The sequence below is a fragment of the Lutra lutra genome, chromosome 16 (genome assembly GCF_902655055.1).
Source record: "Lutra lutra chromosome 16, mLutLut1.2, whole genome shotgun sequence".
Lineage (NCBI taxonomy): Eukaryota > Metazoa > Chordata > Mammalia > Carnivora > Mustelidae > Lutra > Lutra lutra.
In genome coordinates, this window is record NC_062293.1 from 44,693,129 (window position 1) to 44,714,232 (window position 21,104).

A 21,104-nucleotide genomic window follows, 5' to 3' on the forward strand; every position below is an offset into this window, starting at 1 on the left:
GCCTATTTATTTTTTTTAATATTTTATTTTATTTATTTATTTGACAGAGAGAGATCATAAGTAAGCAGAGAGGCAGGCAGAGAGAGAGAGGAGGAAGCAGGCTCCCCACTGAGCAGAGAACCGGATGTGGGGCTCGATCTCAGGACCCTGAGATCATGACCTGAGCCAAAGGCAGAGGCTTAACCCACTGAGCCACCCAGGAACCCCTGGTTCTTGCCTATTTAAAGGCAATCCTCACTTCAAAGATCCTCCTTGTGAAATGAGCAGGAATATTAGGTGGAAACTAAGAAAGTGAATCTGATTTTTAGAGATTGCCAATCTGCTCGGGGTTTCCATCTCCGCCTGTTTCACCAGTGTGTGATAACATTTCACGGCACTGAAAACCAGTACAACTCCTTGTTCAATCCTAGACAAACTAAGAACCTCAGGCATGAAGATTTATGTTTGTGCCCAAATCTCGGAATTACATTGAAGTTTAAAGGAACTCTTGTAAAGCGTGCCACAATTTGTGTCTGTGTTTGTGTGTGTGTGGAAAGCTGCTATAAAATAACAGAAATACCATGCCTGCCAGTATCTCTAAACATATTGGGCTCTGGCAGATCTCGGTTTTTTTCACTCTCTCCATTAGATGGCGGTAGGTGCCCAAGAAATAACTTCCAAAGGCCTGCTGGAGGGCGGTGAGAGGAGCGTTTTTTTCCTTTCACTAGGTTGTTGGTAGCTGAGCACACACACTAAAGGTCCTCTCTCGCGGGTTGGCAGGGTGTGCATTTTATTTTTTCGTGTGCGTGTGAGGCGGGAAGGCTTGCCACAGGCCACCTGTTTAAGCTAAGCACAGGGTAGCATCTTGCCAGCTGGCAAAAAAAAAAAAAAATTCCTAGAATTTTTCTTAACTATCATCAGACTTGATAAAAGCTATGGAACCGATTCAGGAGTGCAATCAGCATTGATTGAAAGACGCTGTGGCATCTGTTGCCTACACTTGTGGAGATGGAACAGAGCCACTTGCTGGAGGGGAATGGATGCTGCGACCTGTGGACTGAACCCCCACATGGAGACCTCTGACCCACGTGCAAGTATCGTGGACTCTCTCACGTATCCCTAGCCCCAGATCAGAAGCTACCCGAGAAATATAAGAGGTGGCGTCCTCCGCTTCTCCTATAGTAGACAAAAACATACAAGAAACATACAGTAGAGAAAGTAGGGCAAGCGAGACCCAGCCTGTGGAAGTAACTGTGTACGAAGATGCTAAGTCCTGTAAGCATTGCAAGAGGCCAGGGGGGTACGAAATGGTCAATGAGGCTTTGGGGAGAGAGAGAAGAGCACAAGCGAGCGAGCACTCGGGTGGGGGGACTGTGGGAATGTTTGGGGAGGTCCGGAGAGAATCTAGAGTTCGGAAGGTTGGAGGCCAAGTCCAGCTCCGCGAGGACTACAGCTTCAGAGAGGCCGGCTTGGCGGACCCCGCTCCTCTCTGCACTTAGCTGGGAGAAAGCCCTCAGAGTGGGGCGTTTCCGGCCAGCTTTCTCGCCCGGGCGCTTTCCCGGGCCGTTCCGCCGCGTGGTGGAAGCCCCTGCCCCGCTGGCCAGCTGCCGCAGATCCGGGCCCAGCGCGTGGCCCGAGACTGCCACGGAGGGGGCGTGGCGAGGGCGGCCCGGAGGGGGCGGGGCGTGGGCGGGCCCGAGCGGGCGGGGCTCTCTCCTGCCCCGCGCCAGCCGCTGCCGCCACCGCCGTTGCCGCCGCCGCCGCCTCCGCCCGCCTCGCGGACCCAGCGAGCGGGGTCGCCGCCGCCTGCCCGCCCTCGTGCCCCGGGGCTGCGGTGGGCCAGGATGTCGGGCTTCCTGGAGGAGCTGCTCGGCGAGAAGCTGGTGACGGGCGGCGGCGAGGAGGTGGACGTGCATTCGCTGGGCGCCCGCGGCATCTCGCTGCTCGGGCTCTACTTCGGCTGCAGCCTGAGCGCCCCCTGCGCGCAGCTCAGCGGCAGCCTGGCCGCCTTCTACGGCCGCCTGCGGGGGGACGCGGCGGCCGGGCCGGGGGCCGGGGCCGGGCCGGGGCCGGGGGCCGGGGCGGCCGCAGAGCCCGAGCCGCGGCGCCGCCTGGAGATCGTCTTCGTGTCCTCAGACCAGGACCAGCGGCAGTGGCAGGACTTCGTGCGGGACATGCCGTGGCTGGCGCTGCCCTACAAGGAGAAGCACAGAAAGGTGAGCGGCGCGGGCCTCGTCGGCGCCCCCGGCCTGGGGGGAGCAGGGTCCTCGCCGGCCTCGCCCGCGCCCCTCGCAGCCCCTCAGCCGGGCTCCTGCACGCGCTTCCCTTCGTGTCCCTCAGTGTCCCCTTCCTCTGTGTATGCCCGTCCCCGTCGGAGGACCCCGCCGTCCTGGGGCTCCCGCGGCAACTCCTCCGTGCGGGCGCCAGACCGCGCCCGTGGGGTAAGTTTGACACCCTCCGGCCCCGGACCCCGGCTCGCGTCCCGAGGAGTGGCGAGCCAGGTCCCCACGCGCTGGGAGCCTCGTAGAAGGGGCGGCCGCGCTGGGGGTCCCGACCCCGTGACCCCGCGCTCCCCGCCGGAGGCGCGGAAGGGCTGCTTCCTTCCCTTAACCGCCAGGCTCCCGGCGGATACCTGTAGTGGGTGGGGGAGGCGCTCGCCCCCTACCCATAATGCCCAGACCAGGAAGTTTCCTCTCCCCGAAAGAAATCTGCCTGTCCGGGGACCCCGCCCCTCCCCCACCCTGTGACCCGGGACTTCGAGGCCAGGCCGCCCTGCGTCCCGGGGGGCAGCCGCTGACCGTGGCTTTGGGAGAGAGGGGCGCTCACTCCTCTCCCCTTCTCTTCTCTCCGCACCCGCGGGCTCGACTGGTGGCCACCGGGGAGCTTTTCATTGTCTGCCTGTCTGGCGGTGGCTCCCCAGATGCCTCCCAGGCACGGGAACAGACCCGTCCGTGCGGCCCCTAGTTGCTGGGCCGGGGTTGTCTCGGCGGCACACTTCGAATTAAACGCTGAACAGAGGTGCAGATTAGGTGGAGAAACGAGGATTGGGGGAAATTTACACTTCGCTGTCAACTTTCCATTCCTGCTGAAATTAGTTTGGGTTTTCGAGTGTGTCAGTTGGATGAAGGTGTCTGTTTTAAGAAAACGAATTCGGGAAATTTCGTCGTGAATCGAAACAGGGCAAGTTTTGGAGCGCTCTTGCCTAATTGGTGTACCTGATGCAACGTGTGAATCTAGCCCCTTCCCTTTCAGAGGAGAATCTTAGTTTATGGATTGGACAGGAGAAGGGCCGTTCGGGGGGCTTTTAGATGCCTCTAGGGAGGATGGTAACGGCATGCCCTGTGTTTCTTTTATGTGTACAGAGTCTTGTTGAGAAGCATGATTTAGATTTAGTAAGAGCGAAAGGCTTATACTGTGACCCCAAATGTCTCCAGTAAATCATCGATCCCCAGGCAGTGTAAGATACAGACTTGGGATTTAAAGTAGGAAATAAAGTTTAACAAATACAGTTTGTAAATTTAACATTGGAAAAACATGGGCTCACTAACCACACAGAGGCAAAACTTGGCATTTTAACCACTTTTTAGGTGATTTTGCTCCTATTTGATTTATGTACTTGATAGTGCATGAATGTGAATGGCCAGTCCTTTATTTGCTTAAGATAGATGGGAATTCTTTGTTTTCCTTGGTGGCTGTTTTGATGATCTGTTGAGGGAGGAATAATGTTCAGAAAGTGATTTACCAAAAATTATTTTCATTGTTACTGCGGATTTCTGTAGTATACCAGTGTGTATAAAATGTCCTTATTGGGCAATACAAATGATTTCTAGTTTTTGCAAACACATAATGATGGTAAATGTTACAGACCTAAGGCCTATTGTGTTTTTCACAGTGGATGAAGGAAATTTGCTGGATGGTAAAAACATGAAGCAAATTGAGATGTTTTGCAAATGCTTTAAGCTTTTTCTTGGAAAAGGAGACTATTTCATATGATCTGTGCCATGCCTGGTTCTCTCTGCCCTGGCTAGTCCTTTTGCACACACACAAAAAGTGGGTCTCTGTCCCTAGTCTGGACCTGCTCATTCCACCGGGGTGAGAGTCTGGACCACACATGGCAGACCCTCATTTGAAAACACAGTTCAGAATGCTGAGCATGGCCAAACCGTGGTGCCAAGCATGTCAAAAATTTATTTTTTTCTCAGTTTTTGTGTCTCGCATCCACTGGTTCACTTTGTTCTGCTAAAGAAGTCCAGTTTTTAAGGCTGTAGTTTCTGCTTCTGGATGTTCGCAATTGGGCAGCTCGAGATTGATCCCAGATATATTCGTTGTGATACACCAGGTAAAAAGACTTCAGCTGTGTTTCTTATGGAAAACATACTTTTAGAAACTACAAAAGCAATGTACTCACTTTGACAGAAAGTATTTTCTCCCTTGAAATCAAAGAGAATAAACAATTCCCCTCTTTTTTTAAAAATTTCGAGTTTTTTGTCTCTCCTGTCTGAAATCGAGATGCTTAGAAGTAAGTCTGTGAGCTTGTGATGGCAACTTCATGATAAGAACAGTGAAGAAGGCCAGCGTATCCCCAGTTCAGTTCAGGGTGCTGAGTGGGTGAACACTTGCTTACCTTCTTGCTGTTGGACCCTGACCATGTTGTCTCACCAACTCTAAAAATAGTTTCAAAGGATAGAATTTGTTTTACACAGAGGGGCAACTAGAATTCCAGATTACTAATTTTTAAAAGTTCTCATTAACATTTTTTCTTTACAACCTTTCATATACTGCTTCCCATTGGGATGACAAAGGGTATGGTTCTAATTAGTTATTGGCTGGCATTACTCTAAAGAAAATTGAAAAATTATGGTGGGGAAAGAAAATGCTGTGTGGTACTTTTTTCTTTTTTTATTAATTTCCCCTTTATGTAGTAAGAAAGTCTGGGGATGACCATATACGTTATGCTTGCATTTTGCCTGGCTCTGCACACCTCGATTGGAGCTGTGAGAAAACAGCAAGTAAAAGGACTCCAGCATTTAAGGGGGAAAAAAAAATTTCCCAGTGAAAGGTTGTCCTGTTTCTACTTGCTTTTGTGGTAGGTGCAAAAGTAATTGAAAGCTTCATTTTTTTTTTTTTTTTTTTTGGCTTCCAAGCACACACACATAAATAGCTGTGTAGAAATTGTAATTAGATGATAATAGAACTTTGAGTGCCTTTTATAAGAGCAGTTTTGTCAGGAAACATATAATCTTGAAGTTAAGGTAGTTAGACTTGTTTTAATAAGTAGGTTTGCCTTTTGTTTTGTTGGTAGACATTTTTCAGATTTCTGTAGAAAGAGAATGGGATGAGTAGTTGGAAAGTTCAGGGATTTGCTCTATTCCTTCAGATGAGGATAAGTTGCTTAGTTGTCAGACTAGGAGAGTCGATCCCCAGGATCTATTTCAGCGTCATAGAGGGGAACAAGGGTTTTGGTTTTAAAGCAACTGGAGTCCGTTCTGCCTGGGCGGGATGTCTGATGGACTACATTTAGTCAGTGTGGGTGTACTGACACGAAATGGTACGGGACCACAGGTCTTGGATCACACAGGTTTGCTGGGGTCTGGCTTGGCCTCAACTTCCTGCCAGACAGAAAGGAAAAGATAAAGTTGGGGGCAGGAGACCAGCACCCAGAAGGTATCCCTGGTCTACCTGCTCCAGTCAGCGGAAGTGGAATCTTCCTGCTTCCCTGTGTAGGTTGCTTGCCCTGGGTGGTTGTATTGGGTCAGACTCAAGTCAGAGGCTTGAACTAGAATTCACCAAAATCCCTTTGGCTCTTTGGAAAGGGGCAAGCTTGGTACCAACCCAAAGAGTCTTAGAGCTCCATTGCTTCCAGCTCATCCTCCCTCAAATCCAGATTCCCCAGCCTCTAAGAGAATGACCTCTGTGATCGGGACAGACCACTTGGAAGGCGCTGAAAGACGGCAGAAAAGCACAGCTTTGGAAATCGGGGTTTTCTGCCTTCTGCGAAAGGAGCCTAGACCAGGCAGCATAGGCTCCCTCCGTTCGTTGTGTTTCCAGGACTTGGATCTGTCTAATAAAAGACCATGGTTCACTTAAAGTAATAAGAGCAATTTTCCTTGAGAGGCTTTTTCCTTGTTCCATCATTTGTCATGTATTTTTTTAAACCTTTACTTTTTCTTCTCTGCATCATGAAGACGTCTAGTGTCGTAGTAGTGGTTAAAAATAGACACTCTTGTCCATCCGCCTGAGCTCAGATCCTGGAGGTGTCATTTGTTAGCTGTGGGACCTTGTGCGAATTGCCCTGCTTGTCTGTGCCACAGGTCTCCTACCGGAAAAGTGGAGATGGTAATAGCACCTGCGTGTAGTATGTGCTCAGTAAGTGCTAGCTGTTGTTCCTAAGTTGTCGTGAAATTGAGGAATTCTTTCAGAGCTTGAGCCTCTGGAATGTATCACATTACAGAATTGCAAAACCGTTTGGATTTTTCTAACAAATGAGTTTTACCGGCCTCCAGGAGGATATGGTGAAGGAACTCCGTGGAAAGAACTGAGGAGAAAGACCTAGAAGAATGAAACAATGAAAGCAAATGAATATTTAGAAAATAATGCTCCTTAGGGGCACCGGGGTGGCTCAGTCAGTTCAGCGTCTGTCTTCCGCTCAAGTCGTGATCCCAGGGTCCTGGGATCGAGCCCCGCATTGGGCTCCTGCTCAGTGGGAGCCTGCTTTTCCCTCTCCCTCTGCCTGCTGCTCCCCTTGCTTATGCGCGTTCTCTCTGTCTCAAATAATAAATCAATACATCCTTAAAAATAAATAATAAGAAGAAATACCACTCCTGAAAGACCTGAGAGTTCTGAGATTTACCGAGTCCCATACTCACACTTGCCGATGAAACTTGAGACATCAGATCAGTGAAGCCCAGACATGATACAGGGTAACAACTTTAAGATGATGAGACACCCTTCTTGAAGGAGATTAATTATGTACTTGGTGATCGTTTTGTGGTTTGCCAGAGCTGTTAGGCGTGTCTGCCGCAGATTCTGCCTGCTTCAGTCTGGGCAGCCTGAGGGTTGCCAGATTGCCACTCTTGCTGCCTGGGAAGGGGATGGTGCCCGCCTCACCCCCTAACTCGGCCACCTCCCTTCCTAGCTCTGGAATGTTGTCGGATGGGTTTGCTCAGATGTGTAGTGTAGCCCGTGGTGGGTTACTGTTCAGGCCTCAAGGTAGCAATTCAGGCCTGACTGGCTAGCTGTCCACAGCCCCTGCTGATTGATACAGGCTGGGCTGTGAACCGGAGCACAAGAGGAAAGCTGCGGGTTTTGAGGTTAGGGTCATTGATTTCATTTACGCTCTCTACCCACAACCCCTCTTTTATCATTGTTCCCTTTGGTCTGAGGCCTTGTTTTAATATCTGCACAACTTTGAGAAGGAGGGGTTTGTGTTACACACAGCTGGGGTGGGGAGATGAGCAAGTCCCTCGGTATATGGTAGGTGGGGGGGGGGGGGTGTCTTTTTTTTTTTTTTTTTTTTTTTTAATAGTACTTGGGACTCCAGGGCTCCAGCTGGCCCCGACTGAATAGACTGGGCTCCTTGAGGCTTGATTTCCTTTAAGGGGGGAGAGCATAGGCTTGGCATAGGATGTTTTCCTTCTTCACGCACTGCATTCCCAGCAGTGCTCAGTGCTAACCACCAGGGTGCTTAGTTTTCTGTATTTCATTAACTTGCTCTTCTGCTCATTCAAAGGCACTCCAAGAAAATGGCTACAAACTCAGAATCTTTTTGCTGGTCCTGACTCTCATGAGGTCCTTGCATGCTATTGCTTTATACCTGGCCATTTTTCTAAAAGGAAAGAAGAGTCCTAGAATCTCAGGAGCCATCCTTGCTTCTCCTGAACCCCTCACATCCACATGGCACCGAGTCCTGGTGTGGATCTGATCTCTTTAAATACCTCTCAGCTCGGACCTCTTCTCACCATCCCTACCGTCACTGCTCCACTTCAGGTTTCATCTGGACCACTGTGCACCAGCAGCTTCTCCTGGGGCTCCTTTCTTCCAATCTTTTTTTTTTTTTTTTTTTAAAGATTTTTCTTTATTTATTCAACAGACAGAGATCACAAGTAGGCAGAGAGGCAGGCAGAGAGAGGGGGGGAAGCAGGCTCCCCGCTGTGCAGAGAGCCCGATGCGGGGCTCGATCCCAGGACCCTGAGATCATGACCTGAGCCCAAGGCAGAGGCTTTAACCCACTGAGCCACCCAGGCGCCCCCACCTTTTTTTCTTTAAGATTTTATTTATTTACTAGAGAGAGGGGTGGCACAAGAGGAGGGAAGAGAGGAGGGGCCAGACTCCACACTGAGCATGGAGCTCGACAGGGGGCTCAGTCCCACAACCCCGAGATTATGCCCCAAGATGAAACCAAGAGTCGGACACCTAACTCACTGAGCCGCCCAGGAGCCCCTCCTTGCTTCCAATCTTGACCTCTGAAATGATTCTCAGACCAGCTTCTTAAGCTGTCTGTTGTCAATGGTCAGTTTTATTTTGTTTTGTTCATTTCCAGTCAGTCACACCAATGCATGTGGCCTTTACTAAACATGACTCCATCTTTCCTTTCTGTCTGGGTTAAACCACCTGCAACCACCCCATAAGCTGACCTCACACAAGCTGGTTTCTGTCCTATTCAATAAGACGAACCCATCAATCACAAACCTGATATTGTTGCAATGTTGAGCTGCCATAAAGGTTTCTGAATACTCCTTCTCAGTTTTTGTACTCACCTTGTGTGGACCATTAACAAACAGCTTATGGGCAAGCAGTGGCCTGCAGACCGACCTTGAACAGCACTGCTCTAGACTGTTTCCAGAACGGTCAGATCCAAAATCGTAACTTTGATTATGTCATTCTCCTGCTTTAGAATTCTTTAGTAGTTCTTCATAGCTTTAGGGGTCAAGTCCAAATTCTAGAGCATGGTCCTTGATTGTTCTGTCTCCTCCCTCACCTGCATGGTGTTCTCTTTCCTCCTGACTGGCTGAGTTGGGAACTTTTAAACTCAGTCCTGGTCTCCCTGTTTCCCTAAGAGGCTTTCCTGTCTCTTTTCCCTCTAGGTGAGACGATTCTGTGGGCTTCCCTAGCTCTTGTGCACAAATAGCCTAGCACTTAGGTTGTTTTTTATTTGTTTCATTTATTCTTATTTATCTTTAAGATTTTATTTATTTGACAGAGCGCGCGAGAGCAAGAGAGAGCATGAACAGGGGTGGGGGAAAGGGCAGAGGGAGAGGGAGAAGGAGGCTCCTGCTGATCATGACCAGGACAGGAGCCTAAGTCAGTCACTTAACTGATGGAGCCACCCAGGCACCTCGGGTTTTTGTTTTTGTTTTCATTTAGACCATAAGCTCCTTGAGGACAGAAACCAACCAGAGGGAGGGGATGCTAATCAGTTCTTAGGTGCAGAGACGTGGGTAATGTGATCACAGAAAGCAGGCATGTGACTTTTCTACTGGGAACGTGATAACATGGTAGTTTCCATACCATGTTAAGTTGAAATGTACACTTTCACTATTACAGAGCTTGATTTTAACATTTAATATTAGCGTTGGGCCTTAATTGAATTGTATAATTGTATATATCTGCAGTATGTGGGTGTTTTTGTTTGTTTTTGTTTCTTAATGAGTGCTTCAGAGAGCACTTACACAAGCAAATAGACGTGTAACTTGATTGCCCTGTAATTCTGTGCTCAAAAATAGGAAAAGACTCTACTCTCCACTTTTGAAATGTCAAAAATCCTAGGCCATTAAAATAGTCTTCTATCTGCAGACTTACCGTTCCAAGCTTTTGTATTTCATAGATAGTTTGTGTTTCTCAAGAATCTTTCTTCCAAGGCACTCAGAAATGCACGCCTATTACATCTTCCAGCAGCTAGTAATCAGTAGATACCAAACGCTTTAACTTTTCAAAGTATGTTCGAGTTGGAGAACTGAAGCAAAGAGAACCGATTATTAGATTAGGGTCACAGTGTCAGATGAAAGGGCTCAGCTGAACTCCCTTAAATGCAACTCAGTCCTTTCTGTTCGTGAAATTGTATCTTACAAAACGTTCACATCAAACGTTCTCCATGGAAGAGGAGGGAGCTGGAAGTTCTCTTTTCAACAAATGGCTTCTGGTGTGAATTCACTCTAGATCTGCATAGAAGACCCTGAAATAAGATATAAGTAGTTTTAACTGCTGAAAGCATTTGCCTGGAGGATGGGAAAGCCAGACCTTTTCTGTTGCTTCCTTTCCGTGGTGGTGGTGGTGGTGGTGGTGATGGTGATGGTGGTTTCTAAGGGCCTTTTAATGATTTGGCTTTTTTTAGATCAGCCAGTGAGTGAAGTGCCCCCAACTCCCTTTATCCTATGCAAAGCCTGGGGGCTGCTACAGTGCTTTTGTTCAGAGACAAAATTGAACTTCAGGTATCCTGCCGAGATCCTAGGACTAAATCAGTCCTCCCTTTTATGAGGTTTTCAGAAACTGCTGTTCTAACTTCCAGTAAAATCTCAAACATGTGCTTTCTGCTTTATGACAAGTAAGAAGTATAGTAATTGAAAATTGCTTGAGTGCTGTTATTCTCAAGTGAAACCCTGTAATGGAAACTTTTGTTCTGTGGCATCCATGATTAAAAACAAACATAAATTTTCTGCCGCTTGCTGGTCCTAACTCTTGGACCAGATATACGGTGCATTGAACTACACTTAAGAAAATCCTTTTTAAAAAACCATGTATGCTTAAATTCAGCATTCCTTCTGTCACTCACTCCCCATCTTATTATTTTAATGCAGACACCAATTACAGGTAAATTCAAGTAGTATTTCGCCAGTTAAGAATGCTTTTATCTCAGATCATTGTTGCATAGTCATAAAACAGGGTGTGGTGAGTTTCACTCTTCTAGGGATAGGATTTCTCTTTTTGTTTTCCTATGAGAATTTTATCCAGATGAATCCATCGTATTGCTTTTTATTTGTCTTTTTTGGTCAGCGTGCCAGGGATAGAAATCTGAATGGATGTAGTCTGTTTAAAATCAGAAGATGTTGCCTTTTTTCCCCTTTAAATGTGATCAGGTCAAGACAGTTTTCTTTTGATCGTGGTGGCTCACAGCACAGCTGCCTCATCTGTTAGTCATTTTTCAGGGTTTGATGTGAAATATACAGATTGGGCAGAACAACCTGCGATGGGTAAAAACCACAGCTCTGGATGGCAGTGAGTGTAGGTGAGAGGACAGCTTTTTCTCCACTTTGGGCCACTGCTTAGCTGCAGCTTAAGAAAGCATTTGTCCCCACGGATCTTCACAAATTCTCCATTATTAGAAGTGAATGCTCAGAATCTGTCGCACAGGGGGTAAGAGTACGGGCTCTGGGCCTGGGTTTCCCGGGTTTGAATCACACCTCTGTCACTCTCTAGCAACATGATTTTGGTGCAAGCTACCAGGCTTGTGTGTCTCTAGGTCCCAGTCCTTAAAATGGAGATGATAATGTCCACTTTATAGGGTTGCCGTTAAGGGTTAAATGAGTTAATGTTCGAAAAGTATTTAGAACAGTGCCGAGTGCCTAGTAAGTGCCTTTTAAATGTTTTCCCCAGGCGCTTGGATGTTCCAGCCCCTATGTTATGCCTATTCAGAGTACAGGAGAGAACAGATCTCAGCTTTTATTTTTTTGTATCACTCCTACCCTCAGCATTCCCTTACACTGGGCACCTAGACTCAGCATCTACTGGCTGGAAACTTGTTTCCCTGCAGTTTCTTACTAGGACAGCGATAATTACTGGCCAGTTGTTGATTTGATGACACATCTGTGTCTTTGAATATAGGTAGAATTCTAGACCATCTCTTTAACTGCTTGCTCAGTTGCCCTGAATGGATTGCAATTTAACTTTTGAGCTGGGAGGGAGTAGCGGAGTCTGGTCTGTGTATATTTCTCCTGCCATTTATTTTTTGACTATTATGGAAAACTTCAAACATCACACTGGTAGGGAAAATAGCACAGTGAGTCCCTTTGTACCCAGCACCCAGATAGAAGGATCACCAATTCATATACACCCTTTCTCCCTCCCCCTCATTAGACTGCTTTGATGCAGCTTCCAGGCATCAGATCATTTCCTTCATAAACATTTCACTAGGGGCGCCTGGGTGGCTCAGTGGGTTAAGCCTCTGCTTTTGACTCAGGTCATGATCTCAGGGTCCTGGGATCTAGCCCCTGCATTGGGCTCTCTGCTCAGCAGGGAGCCTGCTTCCCCCTCTCTTTCTGCCTGCCTCTCTGACTTCTTGTGATCTCTATCTGTCAAATAAATAAATAAAATCTTAAAAAAAATTTCACTAGGGAACTCTTTTAAAAAATATATCACATTATCCTATCAAACCTAAAAAAAAAAATCTGGTAATTCCTTAGTATCGGCAAATACCAGTTAGTATTCAAATTTCTCTGATAGTCTCATAATTTTTTTTTTTTTACAGTTATTTGTTTGAATCCAGGTAAGGTCTACACATTGCATTTGGTAGCTGTGTCTCTAAAGTTTCTCCTTCCACTTAAACTTTCTCTGAGTCTGCCCCCTTGCCACATTCCCAACCCCTTATCTGTATTTCCCCCTTAATCTATAAAGGCCTATAGAATGTTGACTCTTTGGTTCAAAAGTATCCTAGGCTGTTGTTGTTGAGATATCCCGGTGTTGGCCACCTCGTAGGTCCTCCAGATGGGCTGCCCTTCTCCATCTGTCTGCCGGGGCCCTGACCTCCAGCAGGCTGCTCTCCTACTGACATGAGGGCCACCACAGCTCTGGGTTTGTGTCCTGTCCTCTCAGAACTCCAGCAAAAGGAGGCCAGCTTGGTCACCCTCTCATCCCAGGACCAGTCCCCATAGTCAGGGTATGTAATATTCTGATTGACCAAACCTAAGTCATATCCACACCTGTAGAGCCAGAGGGTGGGGTCACAGACCAAGTGAGCTGAGCATCAGGAAAGGGATGGTTGTGGGGAGGGGGGGGGACACTTACCAAGGAAAATGAGAATGTGTTACCTGAGGGAGGGGATAAGAATGAACTGCAGATGCCCAGTTGAGTCATCTGTGCTGACCCCATGGCGGCGTGCCCGCCAAGTGGTCAGCCTTTACTGGAGCATTCTAGTGACCACAAAGTACCATCTCCTTGGAAGACGATTCTGACATCAGCCACCCTCTCCTCGGGGATGGCCAGCCTTCAAGGAACTATAGACAGCTCTTCTGTCTCTGAGATGAAAGATTCCCTGGGTCCTTTGGCCATTTCTCCTATGATTTGGGTTCAGATTTCCTTCCCATCCTGGCCATTTGTGTCTGAGCCCTCTCCAAGATTGTCTGGGACCTCTTTAAAGGGTAGTCCCCAAACCTGAACACAGATTGCCACGGTGGTCTGTCCTGGGCACAAAGGGTCAGGCATTGTTAGCTTCTTTGTTGAGGTATTATCTAAACTTACGCCATCGTAGTTTGAGATTGCATTAGCTTTTCTGACAATCACATTACACTGTGTGTTGACTCCCTGACCTTTTTGTCAACCAAAACTCCAAAGTCTTTTTCATTATTTTAATACCTAAACAAACAAGAACACAGTCCCAAATCTTGTATCCGTTATCCTCAAGAATAAGCTTACTTAGGGGTGCCTGCGTGGCTCAGTCAGTTAAGCATCTGCCTTTGGTCCCTGTCATAATCCCAGGGTCCTGAGATCAAGCCCCACATTGGGCTCCCTGCTCAGCTGGGGGTCTGCTTCTCCTTGTGCCCCTCCTCCCTGCTTGTGTTTTCTTTCTCTCTCAGATGAATTAGTAAATTTTAAAAAAAATATATTTATTTAACAGAGAGAGACAGATCACAAGTAGGCAGAGAGGCAGGCAGAGAGAGGGGGAAGCAGGCTTCCCTCTGAGCAGAGAGCCTGATGCGGGGCTCGATCCCAGGACCCTGAGACCATGACCAGAGCTGAAGGCAGAAGCCCAACCCACTGAGCCACTCAGGTGCCCCAAATTAGTACATTTTTGAAAGAGAATAAGTTTACTTAGATTTGATCATTTTCTGCCATCTGTCAAAATCTTTTCACATGCGTGTCTGGTCATCCATGATAATCATAACCCTTTCTGAGTTCTGAACTATGTGATCCCTTCCAGACTGTCACTATATCTGGGGATGGAGGCCCAGGTCACACCATGGAAGACTCCTCCAGCCTAATCTTGGTCTATTAGTCAGTTGTCGAAACGACTTAAAATCCAGCCGGTTCTAAATTTGCCCAATGATATTTATTGTTCAGCCCTCATTTCTCCATCTGGTTCGTACTGACCGTCAGAGACCTGAACAGATCGCTTGCTATAACTTAGGCATTTGCCGATTCCCTTTCAAGGAAAGATAGTCCGAAGTGACTTCTGTATAGTGTAACCCATGCTTGCTTCTAAATCGATCACTTCTTTTCCAAAGTGTGTGTTTAGTAACTGTAATGAGCTGTAGCATCTGTTGAAGGTTTGGTGTCAACTCCACCGATCTGTAGTTTGCAGAATCTCCCCCTTTTTGCCCATTTTGAAAATCTGTGCTCCTTCCATCTGTTAGCCGCCGGTGAAGAAACCATGGCTGGGGGTAGGTGATCTTGGGGGCACGTTTTCTCCCTCTTGGATGTAATTCATATGTTACAGGGGGAGAGTTTCGAGGTCGGCTGGGCCCCTGTGTAGTGTTGGTGCATTTGTTTCCTCCAGAGGACGTTGTAGGAAGAGGCAGACCAGAGTTGGACGGCCAGAGACCCCGTCTGTATGTAGCTGGGAGCACCCCCCCTTTGTTCTGGATGTCCAGATCCTGCTCTTGTCCGCATCCCAACACCTCCCTCTCCCCACTGGCTCATTAGGGCACTAATAGAGCCTGAGGGAGTCTTTTCCTTAATGCCATTTCTCCCCATTGGGCTCAGGCAGGAGAGAATCTGGCTGGCTAATTAAGTGTGGCATTTTGTTTCAAAATTAGCAAGAGACAGGAAACTAGCTACAAAGCAACCGAGTGTCCTTGTGCAGATAGATTTTTCGTAATATTTGACTTTCTAGGATGAATTACTCCGCTTACTTTCAAAATTTTACCCTATTTGAAAATGGACTTGTTTTCTCACCCAGTTGTATTTTCTTATTCAAGGTGATGCGTAAACCTGTTCTACGCTTAGCAGTTTGGCACCTAAGAATTCTGACATTTCACATGTTAGGTTTGAGGATGAATTGGAATTAAATGCCTTAGAGCACTTTTCCTGGGGAAAACACTTTCCCAAACATTGCTGGCTTCAGCCCTCAGATGCATTGTTCCTACTTTTACAAACATGCTTAAGAGTAAAATACCACTTAATACCACTTGAACGTATTCGCTTTCATTTGGAGTCGTGGAGAGTATTAATTTGCAGCGACTATGGTGGGACACTCTGGTTTTTAGGCTCTTTTAGAAGCATAGCTTTCCTGTGAAGGCTTAGTTAGTGACTTCTTCTGAGGTCACCAGAGCCTAGTTTTTGGCTCATACAGCCACCGAGAAAGTAGTTACCAGGAGAGTCCAGATTCCTGGAACAAACATGGTGTGTGTCTTCATGAGGAGCCTGGAGTTTGTGGGTGTTCATCCGTAGAACAAATGAATGCTGTTCACGTTAAAAAGCCATTTATCATTTCTTTCCTCGGCATGCATGTAAACACAGTTTTCTACTTATTAACTTTTTCCCATTTGCAAGGGAAAGCCTGCATTTCATTTTTTAGCTATAAAAATAGTCCTCCTTCTAGAGATAATCACTAACAGTGTCTTACATATTCTTCCAGAAAAAGAATAGATAGGGGCACCTGGATGGCTCAGGCAGTTAAGCATCCGCCTTTGGCTCGGGTCGTGATCCCGGGGTCCTGGGATTGAGTCCCGCATGGGTCCCCCTGCTCAGCGGGGGGCCTGCTGCTCTCTTCTACTGCCACCCCTGCTTGTGCTCGTCTAATAAATAAAATCTTAAAAAAATAAAGAATAGACATATCCTGCATATATGAATGTCTCTGCTTACATATTTTCTACACAGGTAGATTTAACATTTGAAATTAATTTTTGTTTTGTGAAAGGACCATGTCTTCACATGTTAAATAAAATTTCAGGGTGCCTGGGTGGCTCAGTGGGTTGAGCCGCTGCCTTCGGCTCAGGTCATAATCTCAGGGTCCTGGGATCGAGTCCCGCATCGGGCTCTCTGCTCGGCAGGGAGCCTGCTTCCCTCTCTCTCTCTCTCTCTCTCTCTGCCTGCCTCTCTGTCTACTTGTGATCTCTCTCTGTCAAATAAACAAATAAAATCTTTAAAAAAATTTTTTTTCAGATAAAATGAAAGACATGCAGGGGTAAGGAAATCTCCTTCCCACTGCTGACTGTAGCTTGCCTCCCCTAGAGCGGCTACCATGACCAGTGTCTTGCATATTTCCTGAGAGGTACTTTGTACATATACAAGCATGTACATATGTGTGTGTCTCTGAGACACACTTAAAAAAAAAACAAACCTTTTAGCAGGGAACCTGGTGTGGAGCTCAATCCCGGAGCCCTGGGACCGGGACCGGGAGCCACCCAGGTGCCCCTAAGCCAAGCCTTTTAAACAGATCTTGGCTGTCCATGACAGGTGCTACTTTTTCTCTCCGGTGGGTAAAGACTGGAAATGTCATCGCATGGCCTTGTGATAACTTCGTATCGTGCCTACTTTGGTATTTGAACCCAACACAGAGACAAGGAACAGAATCCTCCCAGACACCACTATCCCTAGAAGGGAAATGGCTTAGCCTGACATGTTCCCGGAGTACAGTGGGCCTAGGAGAACTTTGAAAGCAGCTTTCCCTGTCCTTGCAGAGGGGCCCCCTCTAGAACTGACATAAAGCACTGAGAAGACCGTGACTATGGAATTTCCAGTGCTGAGCCCTGCCATTTGGCTAAATTAAGAGGTTCATTCTCTGAGCTGTCATTCTTCCCTTCCAAGAGTATTTGGGTCTATACAGGGACAAAAGACTTCCCCATGCCAGCCACGATGACTGGTATTAGGCAAACCGTATTTAATATCAGTTTTCATTTACTGAGTGTGCTGCATGTTGAGAAAATCCATCACCCCCAGAATCCAAAGTTATGAAATAGTAAGGGATTATGTCTGTTATTTTCATTATGGAAGGATCTTCATTTTATTAGGCCAAACTGTTTTAGATTGTAAGCTCCTAAGAGATGTTCAAGATGTGGTTTCTTCCACTAATGAGGAAAAAACCTCCTTTACGACATCTTCGGGATGCATCTGTTGTTTGAGAAAAATGTACAAATATTACATCAAAAGCCATCATATCAAATATCACACACGGCTTTTCCCCTTCCTTTGAACATTCCTTACTCATTTTTGTAAGAGGCAGCCAAGAAAACTTACAACTACTTCAGTTGTAAGTTTGTGGATGGAGGCTGCTTACAGAAAATCAGAAGTTTGCTGTGGGAATTAAATAGGTTTATTATATAGATAAATAGATAATACAAATTATGAAAGGCAAACTTTGCAAAGACCTAGTGAACTTTAAAACGGGATTTGAGGGGCGCCTGGGTGGCTCAGTGGGTTAAGCCTCTGCCTTCGGCTCAGGTCATGATCTCAGGGTCCTGGGATCGAGCCCCGCATCGGGCTCTCTGCTCAGCAGGGAGCCTGCTTCCTCCTCTCTCTCTGCCTGCCTCTCTGCCTGCTTGTGATCTCTGTCTGTCAAATAAATAAATAAAATCTTTAAAAATAAATAAATAAAACGGGATTTGATTTAAGAAGAGAAAGGGAATGAGTGTCAGTTGTTTTTTTTTTTTTTAAGATTTTGTTTATTTATTTGACAGAGATCACAAGTAAGCAGAGAGGCAGGCAGAGAGAGAGAGGGAAGCAGGCTCCCTACTGAGCAGAGAGTCTGATGTGGGGCTCGATCCCAGGACCCTGAGATCACGACCTGAGCTGAAGGCAGAGGCTCAACCCACTGAGCCACCCAGGCGTCCCTGAGTGTCAGTTTAGAAGTGAGAATATTTTCTGAACAGTTGGTCATAAATGATGATTAAATGTTCGTCTTGTAGGACAGAACAAAACTAGAATGATTCTTGCCTCACCTTATCTTCACGAAGGTATCCTTTCAAGCTGCATAATAATAGTAAGACATTATTGGCAACACGAAATGTTCATTATGGAATGGTTAAGTAAATTACAGTCTCAGAATCATGTTGAACAGCTATTAAAAATGGAGTGAATGACCTTTGCTGGAACACAGAACTGTACTTCAGATATTATATTCAAAAAAGATCCTAAATTATACAGATACCCTGATTATAGTACAACACTGTTTAAACAGATGTATAAGAAGAAAGGTTGGACCAAATACCCCACATTGCTTAACATTATGTTAGGGTAGTGGTGTCTGTGGTGGTGGGTCCCTGATTTACAAATGCTCTCAATGTAATCACTTTCGTAATGAAAACTTATGTGAACAAAATAATGGTGCTCTTGCCTGAAAGAGTGTGTATCTGGTTTGTGAATGCTTTGTCTTAGCATAGGGCTTTTGTTTGTTTGTTTTGCTTTTACCCCCTTTTGATCTAGTTGGCAGTTAAGTGGCATTTTCAGAAGATGAGCAAGTAACCTTGCTCCGTCGTGTCTTACTGAGCAAAGTAAAACGGAGGGGGAAGAAAAGAGCGACAACCTACTTCAAGAAAGCTTTCTGGAAAGAATAACTTGAAAGTGACCTTTTCAAATGAAGGGGAGGGTGGTTCAGTGGATTAAGAAAGAAAGATATTCTGGATATAAATAACCATGTGGGAATGAAGGGGGAAAGTTGAGAAGGAGCAAGTTCATTTGATCCAGCCCTGGAGAGAATTAAGTACCAAGTACCGGGTGAGGGGAGAGAGAGAGAGAGACCTGCCTGTTTGGAAACTGATGCGTGACCACAGGCTCCCAAGCTCAGAGCGAACATTGTTACCTTTTATAAGGAAAACAAAAGTTCCTTTGGCAGGTGGTTAGGAGAATACATTTCAGGTGCTTCTGATTTGGAGGGGCGATTTCATGTGTGAAGACTCTGGAAAGCTGACCGCTTACACAGTGATCGGGGCCCCTCTCAGGGTTTGGGCTTAGAATGAGAAAAGGTCTGGATTCCGGACGTGGCAGGTAGTAGGAAACTGATGCCTTCGTACCAAAGAGGTCAAAGTCAAACCCAAGAAGCTCATTGCGGGCTAGGTTGCAGAAATACCTTTTCTAATGTGCTTCGTTTGATCCAATAGAAGAAACCCGGGGTTAATGGCTTCTGTTTGTGAAATAAAGGAAAAGAAATCTCCCTGGGAATTTTCCACTACTGTGCAGTGTTGGGGAGAGGGGGAGCAACGACAGGGACTAAGAGGCTCCCAAGCTGGATTTCTCATCAGTATGCACTCTTATTATAAAAATCAAGCCTGTGCTTTTCATTGCTTTGTATTGACACTGGCCAGCCTCTGTCAGTCACATGCTTTTTGAGTATCTCATTTGCCACAGGAAGTGTCAGGATGCAGCAAAATTAGTGGACAAAGTCCCTGGTCTCAAAGGCATTTTTAATTTTAATTTTCCTATCCTTAAGATAAGGCACGAGATATGTATGCGTGTACGTACACACACACACACACACACACATTTATATATGAACTTAGAGTCTCTGTTGGACAATGATTGGTGAGTTGATTCTAATAGGGATGGGATTGCCAGCAGAAGCTCCGAGAACTGAGTTGGACAGCTCTGACCTAGTCAGACAGCAGCTGGAGAGGCTGACCCCTCTTGTGGGTGACCTGGCTCAGACCTCGCTCTCCTGTTTTCTAGCTTTGAGATTGGGCAGTATACTAAGATCTTCCCAAGTCGGTTCCCCACCTGTAACATGGGAATGGTAGTAGTACTACCTTGTAGGGCCACTGTGGAAGTTTGAAGATGACAAAGAACTGAAAAAGCCCTCAGCATGGTGGTGGCCCATGACAGCTGGTCGGGTGGTGGTGACCGCCGAGTGTCCGGTCCGGCTAGACCAGAATGTTGCCGAGGGCAGGGACTCTGCGCCCTTCATCTTTATGGTCTTCATCCTTAATACATTTGGTATAACTTATTAATGAATGTTAGGCAGAAATATTTATTGAAAGAAAGAATGAGGTGGTCGGGACCAAGAATCGAAGAGTTGGTGGGAGTTGGGTAGAAAGAGGACTAGAATTCCAAGCAATAAGGCGAGTCTCAAAGTTAAGAGGGACGTACATTCTTCTGTATATTTGTGCTTGAATCATAGTTAAACAGATGCTCTTATTATATAGCATTGGGCAGTGGAGTTTTTGAATGTTAAACCGGGAAGGATGTTGGGGATTATGTAGCTGCTGCCTTCCTTTACAGCTGAGAAAACTAAGGCCCAGAACGAATGCCACCACGTTGCTGACCAGCCTCTAGGTTCCTGGTCTCCTACTGCTGGGTCCATGATATTCCTTGTGGCACTTTTTCCTTCCTGGTGGCACTTTATTTTTTTAAAGATTTTATTTATTTATTTGACAGAGATCACAAGTAGGCAGGCAGAGAGAGGGGGGAAGCAGTCTCCCCACCGAGCAGAGAGCCCAATGCAGGGCTCGAACCCAGGACCCTGAGCTCATGACCTGAGCCGAAGGCAGATGCTCAACCCACTGAGCCACCCAGGCGCCCCGCTGGTGGCACTTTAAATAAAAATGGCCAGCAGCATGGGTAGGGCATTGCCAAATTTCGCTGGTAGCACAGAGAGATAAGCATCCTGGAAAGAGGGAAATGTCACAGTCCTGTTTTTCCCAAGTGATTTTGTGGATCTTGGCCTGTAGACAGCAGGACTGCGATTTTTCCCTGTCCCAGGAGCCTGTGCCTGCAAGCCAAGCCCCTTTCCTGAGGAAGGGCCGGGGTCAGGCTGGGGCGCGGGTGAGACCTCCTTCCATGGAAAGCCTCAAGTGGCTGGAGCTCATCGCTGAAAAAACAAACACGTTACTTTGCCGAACAACCGCACTGAGCACTTACGAAGGGGATTATGACCAAGGCTGAAATATGGGCGATGTAAAGAAAGGCATTTAAAAGGAGCCAGGTGTTTCAGTTAGTGAGTCCAGGCTGATGGGGCTCCGAAGTGTGAAAGAGAAATTCCATTCGGA

The 21,104-nt window shown here is 46.7% G+C and overlaps 1 protein-coding gene across 1 annotated transcript in view; it reads left to right on the top strand.

Moving 5' to 3' along the window:
* The first annotated feature begins 1,699 nt into the window (after window positions 1-1,699).
* Window positions 1,700-21,104, top strand: part of NXN (nucleoredoxin) — a 152,388-nt gene continuing 132,983 nt past the window's right edge. The window contains exon 1 of the mRNA XM_047706059.1: window positions 1,700-2,195. Coding sequence (XP_047562015.1) covers window positions 1,824-2,195 — 372 coding nt within the window. The 5' untranslated portion in view covers window positions 1,700-1,823. The remainder of the gene's footprint in view (window positions 2,196-21,104) is intronic.